Source organism: Saimiri boliviensis, chromosome 6, assembly GCF_048565385.1.
Source record: "Saimiri boliviensis isolate mSaiBol1 chromosome 6, mSaiBol1.pri, whole genome shotgun sequence".
Classification (NCBI taxonomy): Eukaryota; Metazoa; Chordata; class Mammalia; order Primates; family Cebidae; genus Saimiri; species Saimiri boliviensis.
This window is the reverse complement of record NC_133454.1, coordinates 32,021,457-32,049,326: the sequence shown is the minus strand read 5'-3', so window position 1 is coordinate 32,049,326 and position 27,870 is coordinate 32,021,457. Positions and strand designations below refer to the sequence as shown.

Sequence of the window (27,870 nt, the reverse complement as noted above, 5' to 3'; positions counted from 1 at the left end):
TGATTCGATTTGCTAGTATTTTGTTGAGTACTTTTGCAGCTATGTTCATCAGGGATATTTGTCTGAATTTTTTTTTTTTTTTTTTTTTTTTTTTTTGGTTGTTGTTGTCTTTCTGCCAGGTTTTTGTATCAGAGTGATGCTGGCCTCAAAGTGAGTTAGGGAGTCCTTCCACCTCCTTTTCTGGTGGGGGGTGGGATACTTTTCATAGGAATGGTACCAGCTCTTTTTTATGCATCTAGTAGAATTTGTCTGTTGCCTGTGCATTCATATGGTCCTGGGCTTTTTCTTGTTGGTAGGCTTTTTATTACTGATTCAGTTTTGGAACTTGGAATTAGTCTCTTCAGGTTTTCAGTTTCTGGTTCAGTCTTGGGAGGTTGTATGTTTCCAGGAATTTTTGTTTGTGTCTAAGAGGAGGTATTCATAGTAGTCACTGAGGTTTTTTTGTATTTCTTTGGAGTTGGTGGTAATGTCCCCTTTGTCATTTCTGATTGTGTTTATTTGAAGCTTCTCTATTTTTATTAGTCTAGCTAGTGGTCTATCTATATTATTCTTTCAAAGAACTAACTTCTGCTTTCATTGATCTTTTGTATGTTTTTTGTGTGTCGCAGTTTCATTCAGTTCAGCTCTGATTTTGGTTATTCTGCTAGCTTTGGGGTTGGTTGCTCTTGGTTGTCTAGTTCCTCTGGGTGTGATGTTAGGTGGTCAATTTGAGTTCTTTCTCATTTTTCAATGTGGTGGTATAGTGCTATAAAAACTCTTAACACTGCTTTAGCTGTCTCAGAAATTCTAGTATGTTGTATCTTTGTTCTCATTAGCTTTAAAGAATTTCTTGATTTCTGTTTCAGTTTCATTGTTTATTCAGGAGCAGGTTGTTAAATTACCATGTCATTGTATGGTTTTGAGTGATTGTCTTACTATTGATTTTTATTTTTATTGCACTGTGATCCAAGAGTATGGTTAGTATGGTTTCTTTGAATTTGTTGAGTATTTTTTTATGGCTCATTGTGTTGTAGATTTTAGGGTATGTGCCATGTACATATGAAAAGAAAGTTTTTGGGTGAAGAGTTCTGTAGATGTGTGTTAGGTCCGTTTGATCAAGTGTTGAGTTAAGGTCTTGAATATCTTTTTTAGTTTCTTGCCTCAGTGATCTAATATTGCCAGTGAGGTGTTGAAGTCCCTCACTATTACTGCATGGTTATTTAAGTCTCTTTGTAAGTCTCTAAGAACTTTTTTTTTTTTTTTTTTTTCTCATTAAACTTTTTTTAATGGGTCTCAAAATTCTGTGACAAATTTTTGGTCAAGTTGTTTCCATTAAAAAGTACTGATTTTAAAAACTAATAACTTAAAACTGCCACAAGCAAAAAAGAAAACCAAAGTGGTCCACAAAACATTCTCCTTTCCTTCTGAAGGTTTTACGATGCATTGTTATCATTAACCAGTCTTTTACTACTAAACTTAAATGGCCAATTGAAACAAACAGTTCTGAGACCCTTCTTCCTCCACCACTGATTAAGACTGAGGTGGCAGGTATTAGGGATAATATTCATTTAGCCTTCTGAGCTTTCTGGGCAGACTTGGTGACCTTGCCAGCTCCAGCAGCCTTCTTGTCCACTGCTTTGATGACACCCACTGCAACTGTCTGTCTCATATCACGAACAGCAAAGCGACCGAGAGGTGGATAATCTGAGAAGCTCTCAACACACATGGGCTTGCCAGGAACCATATCAACAATGGCACCATCACCAGACTTCAAGAATTTAGGGCCATCTTCCAGCTTTTTACCAGAACGGCGATCAATCTTTTCCTTCAGCTCAGCAAACTTGCAGGCAATGTGAGCTGTGTGGCAATCCAGTACAGGGGCATAGCCAGCACTGATTTGGCCTGGATGGTTCAGGATAATCACCTGAGCAGTGAAGCCAGCTGCTTCCATTGGTGGGTGGTTCTTGCTGTCACCAGCAACGTTGCCACGACGAACATCCTTGACAGACACGTTCTTGACATTGAAGCCCACATTGTCCCCAGGAAGAGCTTCACTCAAAGCTTCATGGTGCATTTCAACAGATTTCACTTCAGTTGTAACGTTGACTGAAGCAAAGGTGACCACCATACCAGGTTTGAGAACACCAGTCTCCACTCGGCCAACAGGAACAGTACCAATACCACCAATTTTATAGACATCCTGGAGAGGCAGGCGCAAGGGCTTATCAGTTGGACGAGTTGGTGGTAGGATGCAGTCAAGTGCCTCAAGCAGTGTGGTCCCACTGGCATTGCCATCCTTACGGGTGACTTTCCAACCCTTGAACCAAGGCATGTTAGCACTTGGCTCCAGCATGTTGTCACCATTCCAACCAGAAATTGGCACAAATGCTACTGTGTCGGGGTTGTAGCAAATTTTCTTAATATAAGTGCTGACTTCCTTAACGATTTCCTCGTATCTCTTCTGGCTGTAGGGTGGCTCAGTGGAATCCATTTTGTTAACACCAACAATAAGTTGTTTCACACCTAGTGTGTAAGCCAGGAGGGCATGCTCTCGGGTCTGCCCGTTCTTGGAGATACCCGTTTCAAATTCACCAACACCAGCAGCGACAATCAGGACAGCACAGTCAGCCTGAGATGTCCCTGTAATCATGTTTTTGATGAAGTCTCTGTGTCCTGGGGCATCAATGATAGTCACGTAGTACTTGCTGGTCTCGAATTTCCACAAGGAGATATCAATGGTGATACCACGTTCATGCTCAGCTTTCAGTTTATCCAAGACCCAGGTATACTTGAAGGAGCCCTTTCCCATCTCAGCAGCCTCCTTTTCAAATTTTTCAATGGTTCTTTTGTCAATGCCCCCGCATTTGTAGATTAGATGGCCAGTAGTGGTGGACTTGCCGGAATCTACACGTCCAATGACGACAATGTTGATATGAGTCTTTTCCTTTCCCATTTTGGCTTTTAGGGATAGTTTTCACGACACCTATGTTCTGGCGGCAAACCCGTTGCGAAAAAGCAGAACTTGTTTTATCAACCTAGATGAGCTCCTGTGTTGGGTGCATATATATTTAGAATAGTTAAGTCTTCTTGTTGATTTGAACCCTTTACCATAATATAATGCCCTTCTTTCTCTCTTTTGATCATTGTTTGTTTAAAGTCTGTTTTGTTTGTTAGTTTTTGAGATGGAGTCTTCCTCTGTTGCCTAGGCTGGAGTGCAGTGGCACCATCTTGGCTCACTGTGGCCTTCTCCTCCGCCTCCTGGGTTCAAGCAACTCTTGTGCCTCAGCCTCCTGAATAGTAAGATTACAGGCGTGCACCACCACACCTGGCTGGCTTTTGTATTTTTAGTGGAGACAGGGTTTCACCATGTTGGCCAGGCTGGTTTCAAACTCCTGGCTTCAAGTGATCTACCTGCCTCAGCCTCTCAAAGTGCTGATATTACAGGTGGAACCACTATGCCCGGCAAAATCTGTTTTGTCTGAAATTAGAATAGCAAGCCATAGTTTTTTTTTTTTTTTTTTTTCTTCCATTTGCTTGGTAGGTTTTTCTCTATCCCTTTACTTTAAGCCTATATATTATCCCCTTACTTTAGTACGAATAGATCTGGCCTACTATTTTTATTGCTGTTGTTTTTAATATGGTGGATATGTTGTAAATGCTAATCTCTAAAAGAGTTGTGATTTTACTTGAGAAAGATTTCTGAGTAAACAAGTATTTATTGAGTCTGTATATTTTACCAAACTAGAAAACATAAATTTGCTTGAAAACATTAGCAAAGAACTAGTTTTAAATAGCTATGAATTAAAGATGAATGTGCTGAGGGAAGTGTATATCCAGAAGGAGTTGGAATAATCTGGAAAGTTTTCCTGCAAAAATTACTGTTGTTTCTTAGCCCAATACATATTTGTTTTTTGCTCCGAATTTGCATCTTACGCATTTTAACAGTAACTTCATTTATTTCATTTTAGCACTATTGTCAATTACAGGACAATAGTGGTCCCCTTTACCCAACCTGCACTTTTGTTTTTAAGCAATGGTATGTGTTGTGGGGTGTGTGTGTGTGTACGTGTGTGTGTAAGAATATTACAGTTTAGACAGCAGTTTCACATCAGAGAACTGTGAGGCTGGGTGAGATTATTAAGGAGAGGTGGAGTACATGGAAAAGATAAGTTCATGGACTGAGAGGGTTTAGGGACTCTCAAGTGTTACCAGGTTAAGGACTTGAGAAGGATTCATTACCGGAGACCTGAGAGGATTGGTTAGGGAACAGGAGAAAAACCCTGAGAGTATAGTGTTCTGGAAGTCAAGTGTAGAAAGTGTTTCAGGGAGGAAGGTATGATCAACTATGCTAAATGCTGCTGATAGATGAGGAGGAAGTATTAATAGGTTTAGTAAAGTGGAGATTATTGATAACCTTGACAGTAGCATTTTTGTTGGTGTGATGGAGGCAAAGGCCTCACTGAAGTGGGTTTAGGAGAAAATGAGAAGTGAGGAATTGGAAGCTCTGCATATATGTTACTAAAAAGGGGTCCTGATCCAGACCCAAAGAGAGTGTTCTTAGATCTTGCTCAAGAAAGAATTTGGGGCAAGTCTGTTAAGTGAAAGCAAGTTTATTAAGAAAGTAAAGGAATAAAGAACAGCTAGCTACTCCATAGGTAGAGCAGCCCCAAGGGGCTGCTAGTTGCCTATTTTTATCATCATTTCTTGATTATATACTAAACAAGAGATGGGTTATTCATGATTGTCCTGGCATTTGTAAACTGTCATGGTGCTGGTGGGAGTGTAGTAGTAAGGACAAGCAAAGGTCACGTCTTATCTTGGTTTTGGTGGGATTTGGCCAGCTTCTTTACTGCATGCTGTTTTATCAGCAAGGTCTTTAAGACCTGTGTCTTGGTGCTGACCTCCTATCTCATTCTGTGACTCAGAATGCTTTAACCTCCTGGGAATGCAGCCCAGCAGGTCTCAGCCTTATTTTACCTACCCCAATTCAAGATTGAGTTGCTCTGACTCAGACATCTCTGACATATACGTAATCATTTCTTTTTTTTTGAGATGGAGTCTTGGTCTGTTGCTCAGGCTGGAGTGCAATGGCGCTATTACAGCTTACTGTAACCTCCACCTCCCAGGTTCAAGCAGTTCACCTGCCTCAGCCTCCCAAGTAGCTGGCATTACAAGAGCATGCCGCCATACCCGGCTAATTTTTTTATTTTTAGTAGAGACGAGGTTTCACCATGTTGGCCAGACTGGTGTTGATCTCCTGACCTCATGATCTGTTCCTCTTGGCCTCTGAAAGTGCTGTGATTACAGGCGTGAGCGACTGCTCCCAGCCATAGACATCTCTTTCAGTGAGTTTTGCTATAAAGAAGCTCAGAGAAATGAAGCACTATCTGGAGGGATTAAGATGAGAGAAATAATTTGTTTCTGTGCCAATTAGAAAGATTGAGTAGAGGGGGAAAACTTTATGATGCGGTAACTGGAGGGAAGAATTGCTGGACAGATTTTCTTGTGTAAACGAGAGGAGATAGAGTTTAATAAGGGGTTTTTAGATAACAGTATGGATGATTTCTCCATAGTAGGAGAAAGCAAGGCAGAATATGTGTACACAGATGCACACAGGTTGTATTTGGAGAGCTAGTGGAAAACCTTCTGTATTTGCTTCTGTATTTTTGAGTGAAACAGGAAGTCAGATCATCTAGGAAATTCAGGGTGGAGAGGGTGATAGAGGGTGAGGAAAGCAAAGAATATATGAAATAGTTATCAAGATAATGAGAGAGTGAATGAACTAGAGAAATGTGTGATATCCAGGCAGTATTAAGGGTCTAGTTGAGGTAAGTGGCCATGAACTCAAAGTGTGTCCATGCTCTGTGGTGGTGTTTTTCTCTAGACTCATTCAACTGTGTGGGTACAGGTCTGGAATAGCCAGAAAGTTGGCTTTAACCAGTTTCCATGTTGCCATTTAAATACTATGAAGTAAGCAAGAGCAAAGGAATGATTGTAGTAACAGCCATGGAATTTTAAAAGCCAGGAAAAGCAAGAAGTGAGGACATGAAATAGATACAATGGAGGGTAGTAGGAACACTGGAGGTTTTGGTGAAATTCAGCAATTTTAGGTGTTGGTGGGGGTACTAGAGAAAGTGAGCTGGTGATCTGACAATAGAGTGTTTAAAATTTAAATTAGGGAATGATTGTAGTTAATTCCAGTCCTGAGGGTATGATCATTGAGGTGAATGACTGAGGTAGAATGGAAGACTAGATCATTGCAGAAGAAGAGTTCAAGGAACTGAATAGCCAAGGTGTTTAAATGCTCATTTATGTGAAATTGGAATCAGTAAGAATTACAGCAGTTGGTAGTACTAGAAAGTATGATGGTGTGCCTGAAGCTAAAGCCTTAAGGAGTGAGAGTGACTTAGAGACAGATAAATGACCTCAGCAAAGAGGGTGGTACATGCCGTAGGCTGATGGCATGAGGTCGAATACTTGGGGTTTCGAGAGACAGAGGTGGAAGAATCTGAAAGTGGCAGTGAGGGACGAGGCCTGGTTTCTAGGCCTAGTAGTGGAAGAGGAGTATAGGAGAGAAAACAAAAAGGCTTATTTTTCTGTTTGAGAAGGCTGTTGGGGAAGTGTCCTGAGGTAAAAACTAGCCTTTAGTAAGCATAAAAGGTAAAAAGACCATTTCAGAAGAGCTAAAGGTCATTTTGCTGATGATTAACCTTAAAATCCAGAAACAAAGGAATAGGGAGTAAATGGGAGGTAGAGGCAAAAAGGGGATTAGAATCTGGTAGTTCTGATTACTTGTGAGAACTGTTGAAAATAGAGATAAAGGGTATAATGATGTTAGCCCTTACAGTTTTAAACAAGGACTGTGGTAAGATTGTCCATGTTAAAACACAAATGATGTTGAAGGGAGGGAAGGGTAATATTGTACAAGGGACTCTCACAATCTGGGGACTCCACTTTTGCTAGTGGTATTGGAGAGGCTAACAGAAATATGGAAGGATGGCCTTAATTCTTCAGAGCACATGGATTTCCAATGCCCTTTTTAAACTCCTGCTGATGGAGGCTTGGGGATAGGGAAATGAGTTGGCCTGTCTGGAGCATAAGGAGCTAAGTAAATAACCAATTATATGAAGTATGTATTTCATTGCCATTTTACATATAAATAAACCGAGATTCAGAGATGTAGAACACCCTGCCCATGGTCTTATAGCTGCTAAGTAGTGGGGTAAAAGACAATGAAGCAGTCTTTTACAGTGGATGAGGAGTCAAGGAACAGTAAAATTCTATGAGATAATATCATATTGTTATGAACCCTTATCTTCATTTACTATCAGATCTTATAGTATCACATAGATAGTGAATTCTAAATGGGGGATTAAACTGCTAATCCAGCTTTCTCATGTGGATCGCATTCTTTGTTTCTTATTGTTCAAAAACTATAAAAATATTTATGGGAAATAGGCTTAAAGATAGTTACTGTCTGGTATTTCATTCTTAATCTGTTTCCAAATCCAGTTAAGCTTTATCTGCTCCAAGGAGCATTCTCTTATTGGTCTCAACTGAACTTCATCTTGATGAAGTGAGTTTATATAATAAAAATAAATATTGGGGTATATGTTTGTGTTCTGTCTCCTCAGTTAGATTATAAGCACTTTGAGGGCATTTCTCCCTTTTAGTTCTGTACTCCATATTAGAAGCAATATGAGTTAGTCAAAAGGAGATCCAAATCTGTATCTGCTTATCTGTCTGTCTCTCTCTTTCTCTCTCTGGCTGCACCACTAATTTGATACTATATTTGAAACCATTTACTTCACTTCTCTGGGTTATACTTTATTTGTAAATAGGGAAGGGATGGAGTTTCACTAGCATGATCTCAGAGGTCCCTTACATTTTTAATATTCTGTAATTTCTTGATTGGCTGTCAGGATAGCTGGCTACTAATGCTATAGTTGCATGTGAAAGGGACAGTTTTAAAAAAAATGTTTGTTATAATTCTAGGTATTTTACAGCTTAGTGTCATTGAAAGATGTGGGCAGTAGCCAAGCAGAATCAGAGTGAGAAATAAGGCTGGAAGGAGAGTGTGGGGCCAGTTAGTTGAATGCTTTGACTAGTAATGGGTATTTGTGAATGTGGGACTGAGAAGATTAAAGATAGAGGCTTGAAAATCATTTGCACAGATGTGATAACTGAAGCTGTAGGAATTCATGATATTTCAGAGAGAAATTAAAAAGAGAGAACAGGGGCAAGATCAGAGCTTTCAAGATCATCTATATTTAGGGAGCAACTGGAAGAAAAAAACCTAGAAAAGGAGAGAGTAAAAGCAAAGCTAGTACATCTTAATGACAAGGGAAGCTTAGAGAGCAAAGAATTTCAAGAGGGAGGTAGTGATGATAGTATCAAATAATGCACAGAGGTTAAGGAAGGTGAGAACTGAGAGAAACAAGGCCCCTGGATTTATTTCTGAGGTCATTAATCACATCTAGAAAACAGTCAATAGAGTAGTTGAGGGTAGAGTTCAATTTGAATGTTACTAATAATTCTCACATAGATTCAGGTAATCACTATTGAGTTTCTACTAAATGTCCAGTATTGTGTAAAGTTTATGCATGTGAGTGTGCATGCATGGGCACACACACACGCACACACGCCCCTCTTCCAAAGTAGAGGAGACGGGTCAGAATGATGCACATGAGACTGGCTTTGAACCTGAACAGGGAAATGTTATCTATAATAGGAAGGAGGGGTGCCTTTGGATAGAGTTAAGTGTATTGAAGAAAGGGCAAGAAGTTGAGGCGGTTCATGCCTCCATACCTTAACTTTTTCAATCATCAAATATGTATTTCTAAAACATTATAGAGACTGTGTTGACATTGTAATTAATTTAACATTTTATTAATTAGCCCAATGGAATTTTCTCTTATTTTCCTTGACTGCTTTGTAGTATTAGGTAGTGTTAACTACTTATTTTGAATAGTTCCATTTGCTAAATCTTAAATCTTATTTTATATCCTGTCTCTGGGCTACATAATTCAATTTTATGGATTTGATTTAGCTGTCACCTAGCTGTAACCTCTCCATTGAATTTTGAAGCTGTATTTCTGCTTGCTTAATGAATATATCTACTTTGATATTTTGCAAGAACCTCAAATTCAATGATGTCAAAATATTTTGCACTATTTCCACATACCACATCCTAGTCAAACCTGCTCACTCTTCTGTATTTTCTATCTTTGTCATTATGTGGCCTCATTCTGTTGTCTATTACAGTAACTTATTAACTGACCCAAGTTCCTCTAGAATTTTTCTCCCAGTTGATGCTGCATAACCTGAGCAAAATGTTTCTGCCTATAGAACTATTTGACACTTCTGCTCAGAAATGTTTGATGGCTTCCCATTGTCCTCAGAATATTATACGAACTTTTAGCATGGTATCTAGGTTTTTTCACAGGACATAACTTGAACCTTTCTTGCCTCCACAAAGCCTAGTCACATAGGTTTCCCCAAATGATTTATTTAAGCTGTTCTCTGTCAGGAATGTTTTTTTTTCTTTTTTCTTTTTTTTTTTTTTTTTGAGACGGAGTTTCGCTCTTGTTACCCAGGCTGGAGTGCAATGGCGCGATCTCGGCTCACCGCAACCTCTGCCTCCTGGGTTCAGGCAATTCTCCTTCCTCAGCCTCCTGAGTAGCTGGGATTACAGGCACGCGCCACCATGCCCAGCTAATTTTTTGTATTTTTTTTAGTAGAGACGGGGTTCACCATGTTGATCAGGATGGTCTCGATCTTTTGACCTCGTGATCCACCTGCCTCGGCCTCCCAAAGTGCTGGGATTACAGGCTTGAGCCATCGCACCCGGCCAGGAATGTTTTTACTCTTCTGCTTTACCATCAAATCCTACTAACAGGTCACTGGCCAGCAAATATGATATCTTTCAAGTTTGTGTAGCTTTTACCAGTCATCATATTTATTACTTTTCTCCTCTGTGCTCCTGCATTTTTTTTCTTTTTTGAGCATACTGTCTACAAAGTTTTATCTTTGTATTTTTCAAATAATATGAGAAATTAACCTCATTTTAAAGACTATTGTATTTCTGACACAGTTTAGTTTTTTTTTTTTTAAAGAGAGAAAAAAAAAAGAATAATAAGAAAGAATAAAGAAGAGGAAGAAAGAGAAAGAGGAAGAGGGAGAAAGAATGGGGGTATTGCTTTATTGCCTGGGCTAGAATGCAGTCTAAATATGGGTATGCCTGTAATTGTGCTTAATAATGGAGACATGAAAGAAAATGAGGGAAGAGAATAACAAACAAGGAGCCAACCAATATTTCGTTTAAACTTCTAAGTTGATATGATGTGGTACTCATAAGAGTGTATATTTTGTGTATTTAAAGTGGAGCGTTCTATAAATGTTAATTAAGTTTACTTGCTCCAGATCTGAGTTCAAGTCCTGGATATCATTGTTAATTTTCTGTCTCATTGATCTGTCAAATATTAATGTTGAAGTCACCCACTATTATTGTGTGGGAGTCTAAGTCTCTTTATAAGTCTTGTATGTCTGGGTATTCCTGTATTGGGTGCGTATATATTTAGGATCTTTAGCTCTTCTTGTTGTTGCATTGATCCTTTTATCATTATATAATGTCCTTCTTTGCTTCTTTTGATCTTTGTTGCTTTAACGACTATTTTATCAGAGGCAAAAATTGTAATTTCTGCTTTTTGTTTATTTATTTTTGCTCTCTGTTTGGTCGGTAAATCTTTCTCCATCCCTTTTGTGTATCCTTGAATGTGAGATGGGTCTGGATGCAGCATACCAATGGGTTTTAGTTTTTTATCCAAATTGCCTGTCCATCTTTGGATTGGGGGATTTAGTCAATTTAAATTTAGAATTAATAATGATATATGTGAGTTTAATACTGCCATTTAATATTAGCTGGCTGTTTTGCCCATTAGTTGATGTAAATTCTTCATTATATTGATGCTCTTTACTTTTTGGTATTTTTTAGAAAGGCTAATACTGTTTCTTCCTTTCTATGTGTAGTGGTTCTTTCAGAAGCTCTTGTAAAGCAGGCCTGGTGGTGATGAAATCTCTGAGTGCTTGCATGTTCACAAAAAACTTTATTTTTCCTTCACTTATGAAGCTTAGTTTGGCTGGATGTGAAATTCTTGGTTGAAAGTTCTTTTCTTTAAGGATGTTGAATATTGGTCCCCACTCTCTTCTGGCTTGTAGGGTTTCTGCTGAGAGATCTGCTGTAAGTCTGATACGCTTCCCTTTGTGGGTAACCTGACCTTTCTCTCTGGCTGCCCTTGGTATTTTCTCCTTCATTTCAGCCCTGGTGAATCTGACGATTATGTGCCTTGGAGTTGCTCTTCTTGAGGAATATCTTTGTGGTGTTCTCTGTGTTACCTGGAGTTGAATATTATCCTGCCTTACTAGGTTGGGAAAATTTTCCTGAATAATATCCTGAAGCGTATTTTCCAGTTTGGATTCCTTCTCTTCGTCACATTCAGGTACACCTATCAAACGTAGATTAGTTCTTTTCACATAGTCCCGTATTTCTTGGAGACTTTGCTCGTTCCTTTTTATCCTTTTTTCTCTAATCTTGTCTTCTCGTTTTATTTCATTGTTGATCTTCGACCTCTGATATCCTTTCTTCTACTTGATCAGTTCGGCTGTTAAAACTTGTACATACTTCACGAAGTTCTCGTATTGTGTTTTTCAGCTCCATCAATTCACTTATATTGCTCTCTAAATTGTGTATTCTTGTTAACATTTCATCAAACCTTTTTTCAAAGTTCTTAGTTTCTTTGGATTGGGTTAAAGAAGTTCTTCTAATTCACAGAAGTTTCTTATTATCCACATTTTGAAGCCTGCTTCTGTAATTGGAACACACTCATTCTCCATCAAGCCTTGTTCCATTACTGATGAGGAACTGTGATCCCCTGCTGAGGGACAGGCGTTCTGATCTTGGGTATTCTCAGCCTTTTTTGGCTGTTTTCTTCCCTTCGTTATAAATTTATTCATCTGTGGTCTTTCTATTTACCGTCTTTGTAATTGGGTTTCTGAGTGGACGTCCAACTTACTGATTCTCAGCGCCGAAATCTGAGCAACCCACTGCACTGACTAAATCAGTAGCGTTAAGATTGATGGTGCTTTTCTGACTCTGCACCAAGAACCGACGCTCCAAAGTGCCAGCAAAACTGCCTTGCTGGTTACAAGAGTTGCGCTGGCAACCCGTGGGGCTTCTCCGCTGGGAATCTCCTGGTGCGTGAGCAACAAGAATTCATGTGAAGGTGTGGCGTCCTCTCGTTCTCTGAGCTTTCACTGAGAGCTACAATCCCGAGCTGCTAGTGATCAGCCATCTTGGATCTCTCTCATCGCTCCTGCATTTTTTTAAAACCACTCTTACAGCATGCATCACAATCAGATTCATAGACAGTTAAAAAGGAGTCTGCCTCTCCCATGAGGCTGTAATTTGGGAGCACATATAACGTTGTATTACATATATATCTTGTTTTTTTTTGGGGGGGGGGATGGAGTTGCCCAGGCCGGAGTGCAGTGTGGTGCAATCTCAGCTCTGCGCAACCTCTGCCTCCCGGGTTCAAGTGATTCTCCTGCCTCGGCTTCCCAAGTAGCTGGGATTACAGGCATGTGCCACTACACCCGGCTAATTTTTTGTATTTTTAGTAGAGACGGGGTTTCTCCATGTTGGTCAGGCTGGACTCGAACTCCTGACCTCAGATGATCCGCCAGCCTCAGCCTCCCAAAGTGCTGGGATTACAGGCGAAAGCCATTGTACCTGGCCTTACCTATATATCTTTATAAAGCACTCATATAACACTGATAAGCAGTAAATTAACATTACCTAAATGAATGAATGAACAAATATATGATCAAGTAAAATCTAAAATGCTTTGGCCTTGTACCACCTCAGTTTTAAAAAAAATTTCAAGACAGAAATCAGCAGCTCCTGAAATGACCTATTTTCTTCTTTACTGTCTAATTTGGCATAATGATTTCTCAGTCAGCAAGATTGGGTATCATATTTTGATCCTTTCTTCTCCCTTGTTTTTCATGTCAAGTCAGCTGCTAAATTCTATTGATTCTGTTTCCAAAGTGTCCCATATGTCCACTCCTATTTTATTTTTACTGCTATTTTAGGCTCTCAGTACCTCTGACTTGAGAAGATCTCCTAATAGTCTTCTAACAGATTTTCCTTCTCTTGTAATCCATTCTTTGACTTATTGTTAAAAGTCTTTCTAGAATCAGGAATTTTCAGAGGTCTGTCAGTGCTTACAGAAATATCAACTTATTATTCAGCACTTTCTACACTGTAATCCAAACCTACCTTTTCAGGCTTATCTTCTAATTGTGCCTTTTAAGTACTCTGTACTCCAACAAAAGTCATCTGACTCCTCCAGTAACTTTAACATGCTTTTAATTTCCTACTTTGTCCTTTTTCATGCTGTTCCTTTGGTTAGTGAAATTGTTGAGAGGTGTTGACCCTCTTTTATTTTCTGGCTAACATCAGATACTACCTCTTTCATAAAAGCGTTTCTTGAGCCTCTTAAGTAAAACTTCATATGAACTTTTCATATACAGTATTGTTAGGTGGTCTGTCTCCTTGATATTATTATGGATATATTTTGAAATGTAAGATATTTAAGAATCAATACTTAGCTAAATAGATAATAGTTTCCGGTAAAATCACATAATATAAACAATGCCCAAGGGTCATATTTATCTCTGTATCTCTAAGGGTTCCTAGATGAGTAATATCTTGCATATTGTAGGCACTAAAACATTGGTTAAACTGAGAAATGGGGTAACCAAAATAATATGCTGCTGAGGGGAGATGAGCATTTATAGAATCAGAACTAAGAAAAAAAACATTTTTTTAAAAAACCAATCAGTTTATTAATAATTATAGAAAGAACGATTTCAGGGCATCACTTGATGGTGGCAGAAGCTAGATTCCAAGATATTAAGCAGTGATTGGGCATTGAGAAATGGAAGCAATGATGATAGACACTTTGCCAAAATATGGAAGATGGCTAAACTCTAAGAATGAAATATAGTCTACAGATTTGAGAAGAGACTTGTCAAGTAAAACCATATGTTATATTTGAAAGAAAAATGAGTTTGCTGTAAGAAATGCAAGTACCAAGATTACTCCAAGTCAAGTGTTTCCATTTTTTCAGGTTGGAAGAAAAGTACTCCAGGTGAGTCAGGCAGGCCACTGAAGCAAATAGCCAGCTCCAGTGTGCTGTGGTCACAAGGTTAGAGTAAGTATGTGAATTACAGAATAAGAAGACTTGTAAACATAACCTTGTTGAACACCGGCAAGGGTGATATCCTGGAGTCATTTGAGTTTATGTTAATCTGGTCCAGTTTAGTCGGATTATTTATTTAGAAGAGTTACTGAGCCAAGTGTATATGTGTTGTTAGGGTATCTCTCTCCCCAGAATTATTGTGGATATATTTTGAAATGTGAGACATTTGAAATAGAATCACTAGTTAGCTAAATAGGTATAGTTTCTGGTAAAATCACATAATATAAACAATGAAAATATTTAAAGGAATTGTGGCTAACATTTGTTGATAGATGTCATTTCTATTGTAAGTAAGGGTGTCGAATTTGCACAGCGATAGTCCAGAGCTCCTGAAATATATGTAGTTGTTGGATTTAGTTTCCCTTTGACTCTATTATACATAAATATTCTCTTAAAGACTTTATTGTAAGAAACACAATATTGAATTCTGTTTAGTCTTTGTGTCTTAACTTTATATTTAAGACTGTGATTACATACTTAAAATATTAAAAATGTTCAAATATGAAGCTATTTTAGCACACATGCATGTGTGCCTGTGTGTGTATATAAAAAGTTTATTTAATTTTTTTTTAGCATTTATCTGCATAGTGTATGGATGTTACAAAAGATAGAAGAATCATTTCAGAAGCTCTGGACCAACCTTAGAATTAAAAGGGATCATCCGGGCCAAGATTCTTAACCTTCAAATCCCCAACATTATGAGCAATTCAGAAAATAGCTTCATGAGATTTTCAAAGAGGTCTATGACTACCAAAAAAGTTAAGAACCACTAACAGTGTAATTGGCACTTTTCACAGAGTGACGATGTAATGGGCCAAGGATACCGCTGTTAGCTAGATAGGATTAATCCTGGTTTCTCAATTCCCAACTACATATTTAACCACTTCAGTGGAAATAACACAGTCAAAAACCAATTCCCACCAGTTGTTTTTTTTTTTTTTAAAGATTGTCATTCTTTTAAGCTGACCTCTTAAAATAAATGTTTGTCTCAATATCTTAGGAAGTCTTTTGATGAGAACGGGACATGATATATGGTATGCAGAATAATATGTACACAATAACAACTCCAGAAGGAAAACTAGACTTTCCATCTTCCCCTACCCATGTTTCACTTCTCTCCCTTCTTTAACAGATTTTTTTGTTTTGTCTTGTATGCTGTAGTGATGACCTCTAGTGAATTTCATTAGAATAATTCAATCTTCTGATGATTCTCATGCAGTTCTTAACAAATATTTCCTGAGTGTCTACTTTACACCAGGTGCTATGCTAGGTCCTAGGAATAGAATGTTGAGCAAAACCAATAGGATCCCTTCTACTTGAAGTTTGATGTCTTAGGAAGCATGGTTGTTAATAAGATAGGCATGGTGTCTTGTGTCTATAATTCCAGCTTCTTGGGAGGCTGAGTGGGAAGGATCACTTGAGCCCAAGAGTTTGAGGCTGCACTGAGCTATGACTGCACCACTGCACTCCAGCCTGGGTGACAGAGCAAGACCCTGCCTCAAAAAAAAAAAAAAAAAAAAAAAGACATTAGTCAAACATTTGCAAAGATATGTAAAGAAGAGACTGGTGCTAAGTGGAAAGAATAAAAAGCACAGAGTGCTATAAGAGTGGCTATGGGGACACTGGTTTTGTTTGGAACATCTGATTGGATTTTCCCAAGGAGGTGATATTTCAGTTGCCAAGTTTGGCAGAACCATGCTCCCTGCAGAGGGCCAGCTAATTTTAGAATCTCTGAGAAGACTAGTGTGGTTGAACTGGGCAGAGCAAGGGGAGAGAGAGATACACAAGAGGAACTGGAGAAGGCAGCAAGGATTAGATTATGTAGCAACTCGAGGCTGTGGTAAGGTACTCATCTTTATCTTGGGAGCAGTAGGGAGCCATTGAAGGATTTTAAGTAGGGGAATGACATGGGTTGTTTCCACTTTTTGGCTATTGTGAATAATGCTGCTGTAAACATTCATGTACATATTCATGTACATTCATGTGATATATATATATATATAGTTTTTCTCTGGTAAATCAAGTGTGTTTGTGTGTGGAAAAATATTTTCATTTCTCTTGGGTTTATTTTTAGGAGTGAAATTGCTAGGTCATAGGGTAATTCTGTGTTTCACCTTTTAAGGAACTACCAGACTGTTTTCCAAAGTGGCTATAGCATTTTACATTCCCACAAGCAGCCCATGAGTGCTCCAATTTTTCCACATCTTTGCCACCACCTGCTATTGTCTGTTTTTTAAAACGGTTTATTATAGACAGTATAGTGTGTGTGAAGTAGTGTCTCATTGTATGCCCCTTGCCTTTTATTAGCCAGGCTTTTAAGCCTGGCATTTAGAATTCACCAAATTATAGCCTTTTATCTGTTTAGTTTGCAGAAACTACTTATTTACAAAATATGCCTTGTAGTTTCTCAAGCCTTTATTTTTGCTTTTTTTTTCCTTTGCGTTTGTGTGATTTCCAAAGCCTTGATCTGATTCATTCATTCATTAAAGGCCCAACCTCAGTTTTTTCTGTTTCCTTCATTAGCACGTGGAACCATCTAAAACAGTTGATATTTGGCCATCTGACCTATAAAAATAGCAATTTCAAATGGCTCAGCTTTATACATTTCTTGGCTTCCTCTAGTTATAATTGTTAACCATTTCCTTTGTCTTTTTTTCCCTCCTACTGGCCCTTGTTTGTACCTCTTGTGGTATTATTGATATGTGTGTGTGGTATAATGTCTCTTATTGGGGAGAAATTTCAAGTGCAGAGATTATTTCATAACCCAGTGTTTTATATATAGAAAGGAGTAGTAATTGTTAAAATTTTTTTCAAGGAATATATACACTGCTATATAATAAATCAATATAAACATAGTGAATCAATGTAAACATCACTACGGCTGAATACAAATGCATAGGTTCTTGAAATGACTAAATTCATTAGAAAGAATCAGTAACATTAACTTGGGACTGGTTTCTTGTGGAAAAAGAAACTGTAATAGATGTTTTAGGTGGCAAAACCACAGTTGGTCCAAAGGGAAGAGTGTTATGGAGACTAAATTAAATGACTTTCAAAGTAGAAAGTAAGGGGTTTGATTCTCAGGGCCAGTAGTAAGGGACAGGTTTACCTAGTAGGAGTAAAATGTAAGCTAGAATTAGGAAATGGTGATCATTAGTGGGGATCCTTGTCACTCTGAAAGCTGTGATTATCACATTTCATTTGATTCTGAAGCAACTGGGTGTCAATACAAGTATCTTCATCATAATCAGTACAAGTGCTAAAGAATTGTTGGTATGATGCTTGAAAAAAGTTATTCTTGTATATTTTAATATAATTGGTTAGACCTGAGACTGAAATTCCTGAGTGAATCCAAGTAAGAGCTGATTTTGGCCATACTCAGTCAAGTCTTGTTGAGCTAGAGAGAGAAGAATTAGACATGAAACTGGGAAAGCAGAGTGATATTCAGGTTTCAAAGAAAGGAAAGGAAGAAGAAAACAACATGAAAATGGTTTCTTGATGGAAATTATCTTATGTAATTGGAGTGTCTGTCAGTGGGAGTAAACAGTTTTGGGAAATGTAATGTAGAAAACAGTAACAGGCAAAAGGAACATTCAATTTCTATTCTTATTTTCTCAGAGAAAAATTATTGATGATATAATCATGTACCCTCTTCCATTGGTACTATCTTCTTTTTTGTCCTTTTTAGAACTTAAGAGCTTTCTTTATATAGAAGAAAAGTAATTTTAAGCAATCAATTTCAAATTGGAGTTCTTTTTCCTTAAAATTTCAAGAGAAACTCTCTTGATAACTTTAATCTTCTATGATAGTTTCACTTTTAAACTGCATTTGCAGTGCCAAGACACATGCTTCCATAATGGGAATTTCTGTTTTCTTTTCTTTTTTTTGAGATGGAGTCTTGCTCTGTTGCCCAGGCTGGAGTGCAGTGGCGCAATCTCGGCTCACTGCAACGTCCACCTCCCGGATTCAAGTGATTCTCCTGCCGCAGCCTCCTGGGTAGCTGGGATTACAGGCACTGGTCGCTACACCCAGCTAAATTTTTGTATTTTTAGTAGAGATGAGGTTTCACCATATTGGCCAGGCTGGTCTTGAACTCCTGACCTCATGATTTGCCCCCCCCTTGGCCTCCCAAAGTGCTGGGATTACACGGGTGAGTCACCACGCCCTGCCAGTATTTCTTTTTCTAATACTTCTAACATAATGCCATCCAAGAGACATAATTTTTTGTTTTGTAAATGTTAGTCCACAAATTATAGTTCTTGCCTTCAAACTTTTGCCATTAAAATTTTATTTATGTAACTAATGTGACTTGAGGATAATATGTGTGCAGTAACAGTTGTCATAAATAAATAATAATAGCTATATGTGCCACATTTTTTTTTTTTTTTGAGATGGAGTCTTGCTCTGTCACCAGGCTGGAGTGCAGTGGCTCGATCTCACCTCACTGCAACCTCCACCTCCCAGGTTCAAGTGATTCTCCTGCCTCAGCCTCCCAAGTAGCTGGGACTACAGGTACTCACAACCACAACCAGCTAATTTTTGTGTTTTTTAGTAGTGACAGGGTTTCACCATTTTGGTTGGGATGATCTCAATCTCCTGACCTTGTGATCTGTCCGCCTTGGCCTCCCGAAGTGCTGAGATTGCAGGCATGAGCCACTGCACCTGGCCCACATATTCTTTTTTCAATGTTTTACATGTTTTATTTTGAGAAGGTTGTTTCTTCACAGAAGATTATAGTAAAGAAAGAATCTTGAAGTAGTAAATAATAACAAAAATATGTTGGGAGAGGAGCTTTTAGGTGAGTAAATGTAGTAAAAAGTTACAGGTATTATGATAGAAATATGTACAGTATACAGTAAAGGAGGCAGTAGTTATATCTACAAGATAGATGAGACAAAGGGCATGGAAGATGATGAAGGACATTAGAGGCAGAGACAATAGGGTTATCAGGCACAGAGGCATGAAATGGCTAGAGAACTTAAGAAATCTGCAGGCCATTCCTAGTGGCTCCAAATGAGTAAGAACTGCAGCTGGATATGTAGAACAAGGACCAGATCTTGGAAAACTGAGTGTTATACTGAGGAGTTTTGGCTTGATTCTGCAAGCAGTGAGGAATCAATGAAGATTTAAGCAAGGGATTGATATGATCAGATTTGGGTTTTGGAAAGATCACTTTGGTTTTGGTTTGGGATGATATAGTGGATGAGTAGGAGAAAAGATACAAGTAATTTGCAGTAGTCCAGAGAAGAGGTGTTAGGATGGTAAATATTGAGAGAAGATACACCCAAGGGATAGTAGGGAAGTAGACTGTACAGGACTTTGGATTGATTGGTTGTGATAGCTGTGTGTGTGGAAAAGATGGTTATTATTTTAAAAAGTCACTTAGGAAATGGGAGAATCATTGAGTACTGTGTTGGGCCTAGGTGATGTTTTTAATCTTAAGTGGCCCCAGTTTGAAGATTAGATTTACTAGTAGCCAAGAAGGATGGTTATGTTGGTCCACATTTAGGGATTAGCAGGGCAGTTGTGACTAATGGATATGGATATAAGGACACTGATGGTTAGGAAGTGAAGTAGGCAAGGGAGGGCAATGAATCATGAAGGATAAGAAAAAATGGAGGGGTTGAGTGTCTGGGTATCTCTGTTAGGTTGAAGATGAGATGTAGGGGAAGTTAAGAAAGTTAAATATTTAGAAAGAGTCAGCATCTGGTCAAAGATTAATTTCCTCAATTTTAAGATTATAGTGGCAGGGTAATTCCCAGAAATTTGGATAAAGTCCAAGGTGTCATGACAAGATGCACATTGCTGAAGTGGGAATATGTATGAGGGATGTAAGAATTGAGGAATTTTGAGCTAGGTTGTTGATAGTTTATGGATAATAGAATTCTCGTAGAGATGGTAGCTTTGGAGTAGAAAGAAATGTTGGAGAAGAAAGTAAGCCAAATGAAAAAACCCTTAGTGAGTGAGGAGGAATGATTAAAGGTGGGTAGGTGATAGTAACAATGAGGCTGTATTCTGAGAAGCCATGAACCTTAGAGGAAGAAGTCTTTTATATGTGAAGATGCAAAAATAATACTAATATAGAAGCCTGAGGGTTAAGCTGGGAAAATGCTTATTTCATCTTTGGGCTTTGTTAGATGTGGGCAAAGAAAAGAGTCTTTTATTAAAGGCTGCAGGGAAGTGAATTCCTGTGAGGGGAGGTCAGCTGAGGCAGAGGTGAAGGAGAGAATACTGTTGAAGATGTAGGAGAGTTTATTCACTGTGGACTAAAGAGTTCAGATAAAGATGAGGAAGAGAGTTAGTAGTTGAAGAAAGACTTAGAGAAAAGTGGGTATAGGAAACACACATAACATGGTAATGAACATATGCGACAGAGTTGACTAGAAGTTTTAGCATTTGGAAGAGAGGCCCAGTTTGACAAGGAATATTTGGATGGACTGGGGTGAAGTGTGTAGGCATAAGAAATCTGAGGACCAAAACGGTATTGGTTACTTACTGAGATTAGGGACTGCATACTTTGCTCCAAGTTCAAATGCCTTGCCAATGACTAGATTCTTATTCTTTAGCAGTTTGTAATTTACAAAGGAGGTGGCCGTGTAACCAAAGTTCTCTAGTCTAATGTGGAAAGTGTTAAGTGTGGTTATAGACAAAGTCTTATGAAAGTGTAGAAGACTGAGAGTTTAGTTCCAACTGGAAGACCTGGGGAAGACTTCTTAGAGAAGCTAGTTTTTTAAACCAGGTCTTAAAGGGTAGGTAGAATGGTATTAAATAGATTGGGGTAAAGGAACATTCTATTTTGGAAAGGCCTGAAGCAAATCCATGAATTTTGGGAAATTCAGAGCTTGTTTGTGGAACAGTTCATAAAAAACAAACAGAGAGAGCTTGACTTCAAGATGAGCAGGGAGAAATGGAAAAAAAGCAATGGAAATTAGAGTGTGTTATACCAGTAGCTATGGTGACTACAAGCATGCACAGAGCCAGTATGACAGAAGAAAAAAAAACAACTACGGAAAAGAGAACTATGCATCCTAGTGTGCCCACGGCCACCTTGAGTCTGAGTTGCTGCTAGAGGCAGCATTTACATTTATACCAGAAGTTTTAACAGGTCTACTGCGTTCTTGTATGCCTGTGTGCGTTCTTGCTCAAGGTCTTGCTTTCTCTTTCTTGCTCTTGCTCTCTTTCTCTGTCCCTCTCTCCTGTGCACTCTCTCTCCTTCCCTCTCTCTCTTCTCTCTCTCGCTCTCTCTGTTACTGCTGTAATCACAAGAATCGTACTGTGATGTATTCCCACTGCTGTGCCCCTCAGCTCCTCAGTATTTGCCTAGAGAGTAAAACCGTTTGTAGACTGGTTATATGGAAATATACATTAGTGCTTATTCAACTGTAACATTGTGGATCATAATATATACTTATGTTTGTGTGTGTCTGAAAAGCGAAGTTAATAATTAAAGGCTATTTACCACATTTTTGCTTGAAAGACTGATTCTTTGAATCTGAGACTGCAAAGCTTAAGGTTCAGTACCTGGATTTGTTTATTTTATTTCTCTTAGATTTATTTACTTTATACTTTCGTGCTAAAGAGCCATTTGGTTTCTTTTTTTTTTTTTTGGAGACAGAGTCCCACTATCTTGCCCAGGCTAGAGTGCATTGATGCTATCTCAGCTCACTGCAACCTCTACCTGCCAGGTTCAAATGATTCTCATGCCTCATCCTGTCAAGTAGCTGGTACTACAGGCATGTAATACCACACCTGGCTAATTTTTGTATTTTTGGTAGAGAGGGGGTTTCCATGTTGCCCAGGCTGGTCTTGAACTCCTGGGCTCAAGCCATCTAACCCGTCCTTGGCCTCCCAAAGTGCTGGGATTGCAGGCATGGGCTACCACATCCATCCAGAGAGCCATTTGGTTTCTTGATGCTATGTACTACAATATTCTTTCTGTCAATATTATTTTTAGAAAATACACTATTTATAATTTCAAATTATACTTGACTGCCTTTTTCTCTTCTCCCAGAAGGGCATATGCATATAAAATAGCATTATACATTTGAACTTGCCCTGATAGACTTCATGAGATGTTGATTGCTATATTGTGTTTGACTGTATAGAACAGACTCTACTGCATTGATTTAAAAAAATTAGGTTCATTTATTTTATTTTAAAAAACTTAATTTTATTTAATATTATTAATTTTTTGAGACGGGGTCTTGCCATGTTGCCGAGGCTGGTCTCAAACTCCTGGGCTCAAGCGATCCTTGTCTCAGCCTCTCGAGCAACTTGGACTACAGGCACACACAGCTGTGCTTAGCCGTTTATGTTACATAACAAGAATTCCAGAGGTAGACAGTTGTTGGCCAGTGATGCTACAAGAATGTATGCTCATCCTATTCTTTGGCTCCCTGTCCTCAGCAGGCCTAATGTTGCTAATGTTTGTAAGATGGCTCTTGTATTTCCAAACTTAACATTCTTGTTTCAGGCAAGAGAAATGGGAAAGGATAAAGACTTCCCTGCTGTTTCTGCCCTTACTTTATTAAGAAAATAAAAGGTTTCCATAACCATTAGCAGACTTTCCACTAAATCCCACTGACCAGAATTGACTCACATGGCTCTCCTAGCCACAAGGAAGAGAATAACAAGCCTCTTATCTTTGTCAGGGCACAAACTACCCTGATCAAAGTCAGGGAGAAAGGGGAATCATTTGAAGTAGGGAGCTAACAATGTCTGTCAAAGTACTGTGCCTAAAGTTTAATTATTTTACCTGTTATTTTAATGGAAATGACATTCAATCAAAATTTAGCTACAAAGAAAAAGGAAAATATTCACAGCCTGTCACTTTTTCTTTCCTTACATTATAAAACTATGTAATACAATTTCTTATGGAGTACATTGGAGTACACTGGAGTACCATTTTCTGTTCATTTAAATGAAGTGACAGTTTCTTTTTTGGGGAGACGATTTTCACATTGTATAAGTAGTTTAGTTATTCTTGTTATAGACAGGTTTGTAGTGCATATATGGAGTTTATTTTAAAGGTAAATGGGTCTTAAATATCACAACTCTAAGGTAAAGTATTTCATCAAAATCTAGTGAAAAAATTTTGACTTCTGGTGTAAGGAAGACTCTTTTTTTTTTTTTTTTTTTTGAGACGGAGTTTCGCTCTTGTTACCCAGGCTGGAGTGCAATGGCGCGATCTCGGCTCACGGCAACCTCCGCCTCCTGGGTTCAGGCAATTCTCCTGCCTCAGCCTCCTGAGTAGCTGGGATTACAGGCACGTGCCACCATGCCCAGCTAATTTCTTGTATTTTTAGTAGAGACGGGGTTTCACCATGTTGACCCAGATGGTCTCGATCTCTTGACCTCGTGATCCACCCGCCTCGGCCTCCCAAAGTGCTGGGATTACAGGCTTGAGCCACCGCGCCCGGCCCGTGAGGAAGACTCTTAATATGCTTTAGAAAAATACATTTTTAAAAATCTGAACTTTAAGACTCAATTCAAAATATTTGACCTTTTCCCACCATTCATCTACCTTAATTAATTTTAACTTTCTTTTACTAAGAGGAAATTATATCAATTATTCAGCTGTGGCATACTGTCATCGTTTTTTTTTAAATTTAACAAACATAACGCCTTTTAACAGTGTACACAGGTCCTGAAATAGATTTTGTGGAAAATAAAAAAGAAGTAGGTTTGTGCATTGTAGCCCATGTGTGAAATCCCAACACTTTGGGAAGCTGAGTGAGAGGACTGTTTGAGGAGGCCAGGAGTTCGAGGAGAACAGCCTGGATAACATAGACCTCATCTCTTGCCCCCACTCCCCACCAAAAAAAAGGCATAATTTTTGTTTTTGGGACACTAGTTGATGAGACAAAATAATAAAAGATAGTATGTGATCAGGTAAAAAAGTTTGGTTGGGCATGGTGGCTCATGCCTGTAATCAGCACTTTGGGAGGCCAAGGCAGGTAGATAACCTGAGGTCAGTAGTTTGAGACTTGCCTGGCCAACATGGTGAAACCCATCTCTACAAAAAATACCAAAAAAATTAAGCGAGATGTGGTGGTGGGCACCTGTAATCCCAGCTACTTGGGAGGCTGAGACAGAAGAATTGCTTGAACCTAGGAGGCGGAGGTTGCAGTGACCCAAGACTGCACAATTGCACTTCAGCCTGGGTGACGAAGAGTAAAATTCTGTCTAAAAAAAAAAAAAAAAGTTTTATAGGAATTTAAGAAAGTAAAACTGCAGATTGATTACTTATAATGGAAGAAGTAGATGTTCAACACAGGGTTGTTTGATGTGGTAGGAAGGTACAAAGAAGAGCCTTTCTTTCCATCCTCATCTGCTGTTTTATTCACTCACCCTTGTTCAACTATTTATAGTGTCTGAGATGTTCTATCGACTTTGATACTTCCATACTTGCCTTTTGTTTGTTTTTGAAATTTCCTTGTTTGTTGGGTCTAATAATCTCCTACCTTTGAAGACTCAGTTTGAATATCATCTCCTCTTTCAGTGAAATCTTCCTGAACTTCCTGGCCAGAGTTGGCTGCTTCCTTTTCTTTTCTCCCAAAGATGTCTGTATGTATGTGGGGTTTGTGCGTGAGTATATGTGTGTGTGTATGTGGGTGTATTTAGAGTGATCACATTGCACTGCTTATTTACTTGTCTGTCACAAGCTTTTGAGCTTCATGAACATGGGGAGGCTATCATATTTATTTCCAAATCACAGTGCGTGGTGTAGTGGTTTTGTACATTGGCCCACTCAATGAATGTTCTTTGGATGAATGGATAAAAAGAAGGAATTAGCCTGGAGTGTCTTCATGAGTATTGGGAGTCTGTCCAGAGGGAACTTAGATCATAAGAATACTTGACCCAGCAGGAATCGTTTATAATTTGTTAAGATTTAGAGATAAGATTGAATAGGCAAAGCAGAATTTAGGTGGCAGTGGAAATTCTAATGAATAATGGAGTTATATTAAATACAATGTCTGAAATTGGTCTTTGATGCACCCATTTTTCCAACATACTATCCTTTTGTATTTTTGTAGTGCCTCCACTTCTCATTCAGAGAATTCAGTGCATACAAAATCAGCTTCTGTTGTATCATCAGACTCCATTTCAACTTCTGCCGACAACTTTTCTCCTGATTTGAGGGTATGTATACTATTTTAAATTTCTGATGAAGTACTTTCTGTTAGATATTTGTTGCCAACACTATCAGTATAACTAATTTAGCAGGAAATATTGATGGAGTATTCTCATAGATCCCAGTCTACAAAATATCCCAGAATAGGCCAGCAAATTTGGAATGCTTACTTATTTGTAAAGAAAAATGTGTAATTCATCTCTGAGGCTGATCACCTCTAAGTTCTTTGCCAAAAGATGATTAATGAATTTTTTTGTGGTATAAAGGATTTTTATGATTATTTATGTAACAGCCAATAATAGCTAACATTTATTGAATACATACTGTGTGCCAAGCATTGTTCTAAGTGCTATACATGAATTATCTCTTGTAAGACTCTCACCAATTCTGTCAGCATTCTACAGATGATAATAACTTGTAGAGATTAAGTAATGTGTCCAAGATCTCATAGCTAATAAATTCTATTGCCAGTGTTCCAGCCCATGCAGTCCAGTTCGGGAGCTAAGTCACTTAAACACTGTGTGATAGTTCCTACACATCTCATTGTAGTTTGTAAGTATTCCTCTATTTATTAAAGGTCTCATTTCTATGAAATTAACCACATTAGCAATACCCTGTAGAACTCTGCATTTCTGGATTCATCTGCTTTTCTATAACTGCTTGTCCATGAATGATTGAGAAAACGAATTATATGTGTAGTGCCAACCCTTTACCCTTACTTCATAATCATTATTTTTCTAAAAAACACAAAACAATAAACATTTATATCTCATGTTTCTGGAAGGTGGGAAGTCCAAGATCAAGGCATTGGCAAATCCATAATCTGATGAGGGTATGTCTTCTTGTATTCTGACATGATGGACAGCATGTCAGAATCTTTTTATTCCAAACAACTGGCTGATTTCTCACTGGTTACACTTACACAGTTTTAGCTAAAACATTATGCAGTCATTTGCTGTTGAGCATATGTTGAAGATACTTATATCTTTTTCAGCCATTTCATTGTCAGAACAACAAGACAACATCTGGAAAATCTTCTGCATATTTCTTTTTCTTTTCATTATTATTATTTTTTATTTCTTATTACCTTTTGTGATATTTCATAAAATATTAGATGGGGAATATCGTGGTTTAAAACATCACTAAAAATTAGAAGGGCTTATCCTCATAATCTGAATATATATTGTGATAATTATGAAGGCTTCATGATATCATTAGACATTATCTTGAAGCATACAAAGAACAGGGTTCATTGTTAACAAGAATGGTTATAAATCCATTGTTGCTTCTCGGGTTGTTACTGCTTTAAAATATATGTATGTATCTAATATTTCCTTATTCATTACATTAATAAAAATCCACCAAAGGCCTATGGGCTTCTTAATAATTTTGAAATGTCTTGGCCTAATTTTGGTCAGATTTTATTAGGTAAAAGCGTCATTAAACAATGACTAACCTCATACTGTGACTGAAAGAATTTATACTAGGAATGAAGGAATGTTACTTTTGCTAGTTGCTTATGCCTGTATCTTATTTTCTACCTGCTGTTTCTTATCTGAAACATTTTAAACCATTTATGTATAATTGTGAGTGTTAAACTACTTAACTCGACATACATGTGAGGTACAGTATATTACAGGGTGCTGAAAATGGGCAGACGAAGGAGGATTCTCCACTATCAGCTTATCTCTGCGTGTAGACCTCCATCTTTTCCTCAGGACACCTGAGGAAATAAATAAATATTGAATGACTGGCTTACATTTGGACAAAATGAGGGCTATAGTACATCTGTTAATCTGTATAGAAAATATTGTAAGGTTTTCTAATTTTTCTTAAACTTTTAATTCTAGAACAATTTTAGATGCATAGAAAAATTGCAAAGATAATAGAGTTCTTATATACTTCACCTCCAGTTTCATCCATTATAACATCTTACGTTAGTATACTACATTTGTTCCACATAATGAACTGATATTGATAGGTTAGTTTTAGCTAAAGTCCATACTTTATTCAGATATCCTTAGTTTTTACCTAATGTTCTTTTTGTTCCAGAATCCCACCCAGCATGATGCCATATTACATTGAATAGTTATGTCTCCTTAGGTTTCTCTTGACTGGGACAGTTTCTCAGACTTTTCTTGTTTTTGATGACTTGATGGTATTTTATAGACCATGTGACATTTTACTCATTCAAGTAGTGTTATGTGTTTTGGGTAGGAAGATCACAGAGGTAAAGTGCCATTTTATCACATTTTATTAAGGGTACATATTACCAACATGATTTATCACTGTTGATGTTAACCTTGATCTCTTGGTTGAGGTGATGTTAGTTTTTTTCACTGTAATTATTCCCTGTGCCCCTCACCCATCCACATACTGTACTTTCTGGAAAGAAGTTGCTATGCATAACCCAAACTTAAGGAGTAGGGCATTATA

At 38.1% G+C, this 27,870-nt stretch overlaps 2 protein-coding genes across 6 annotated transcripts in view; one reads left to right on the top strand and one right to left on the bottom strand.

Moving 5' to 3' along the window:
* Positions 1-27,870, top strand: part of MTMR2 (myotubularin related protein 2) — a 91,515-nt gene that overhangs the window by 19,435 nt on the left and 44,210 nt on the right. For 3 of the 5 annotated variants that reach the window (XM_003923797.4, XM_003923798.4, XM_074400443.1), the window contains one exon: positions 25,337-25,442. In XM_003923797.4, coding sequence (XP_003923846.1) covers positions 25,337-25,442 — 106 coding nt within the window. Of the gene's footprint in view, positions 1-15,985; positions 16,141-25,336; positions 25,443-25,906; positions 25,987-27,870 lie in introns of those variants that run through there. The other 2 variants (XM_074400447.1, XM_074400445.1) reach the window with 2 other exon arrangements.
* LOC101031417 (elongation factor 1-alpha 1) lies at positions 1,252-2,947 on the bottom strand. The gene has a single exon (XM_010349213.3). It carries the CDS (start codon positions 2,930-2,932, stop codon positions 1,544-1,546), a length of 1,389 nt encoding a protein of 462 aa, XP_010347515.3. The 5' UTR covers positions 2,933-2,947; the 3' UTR covers positions 1,252-1,543.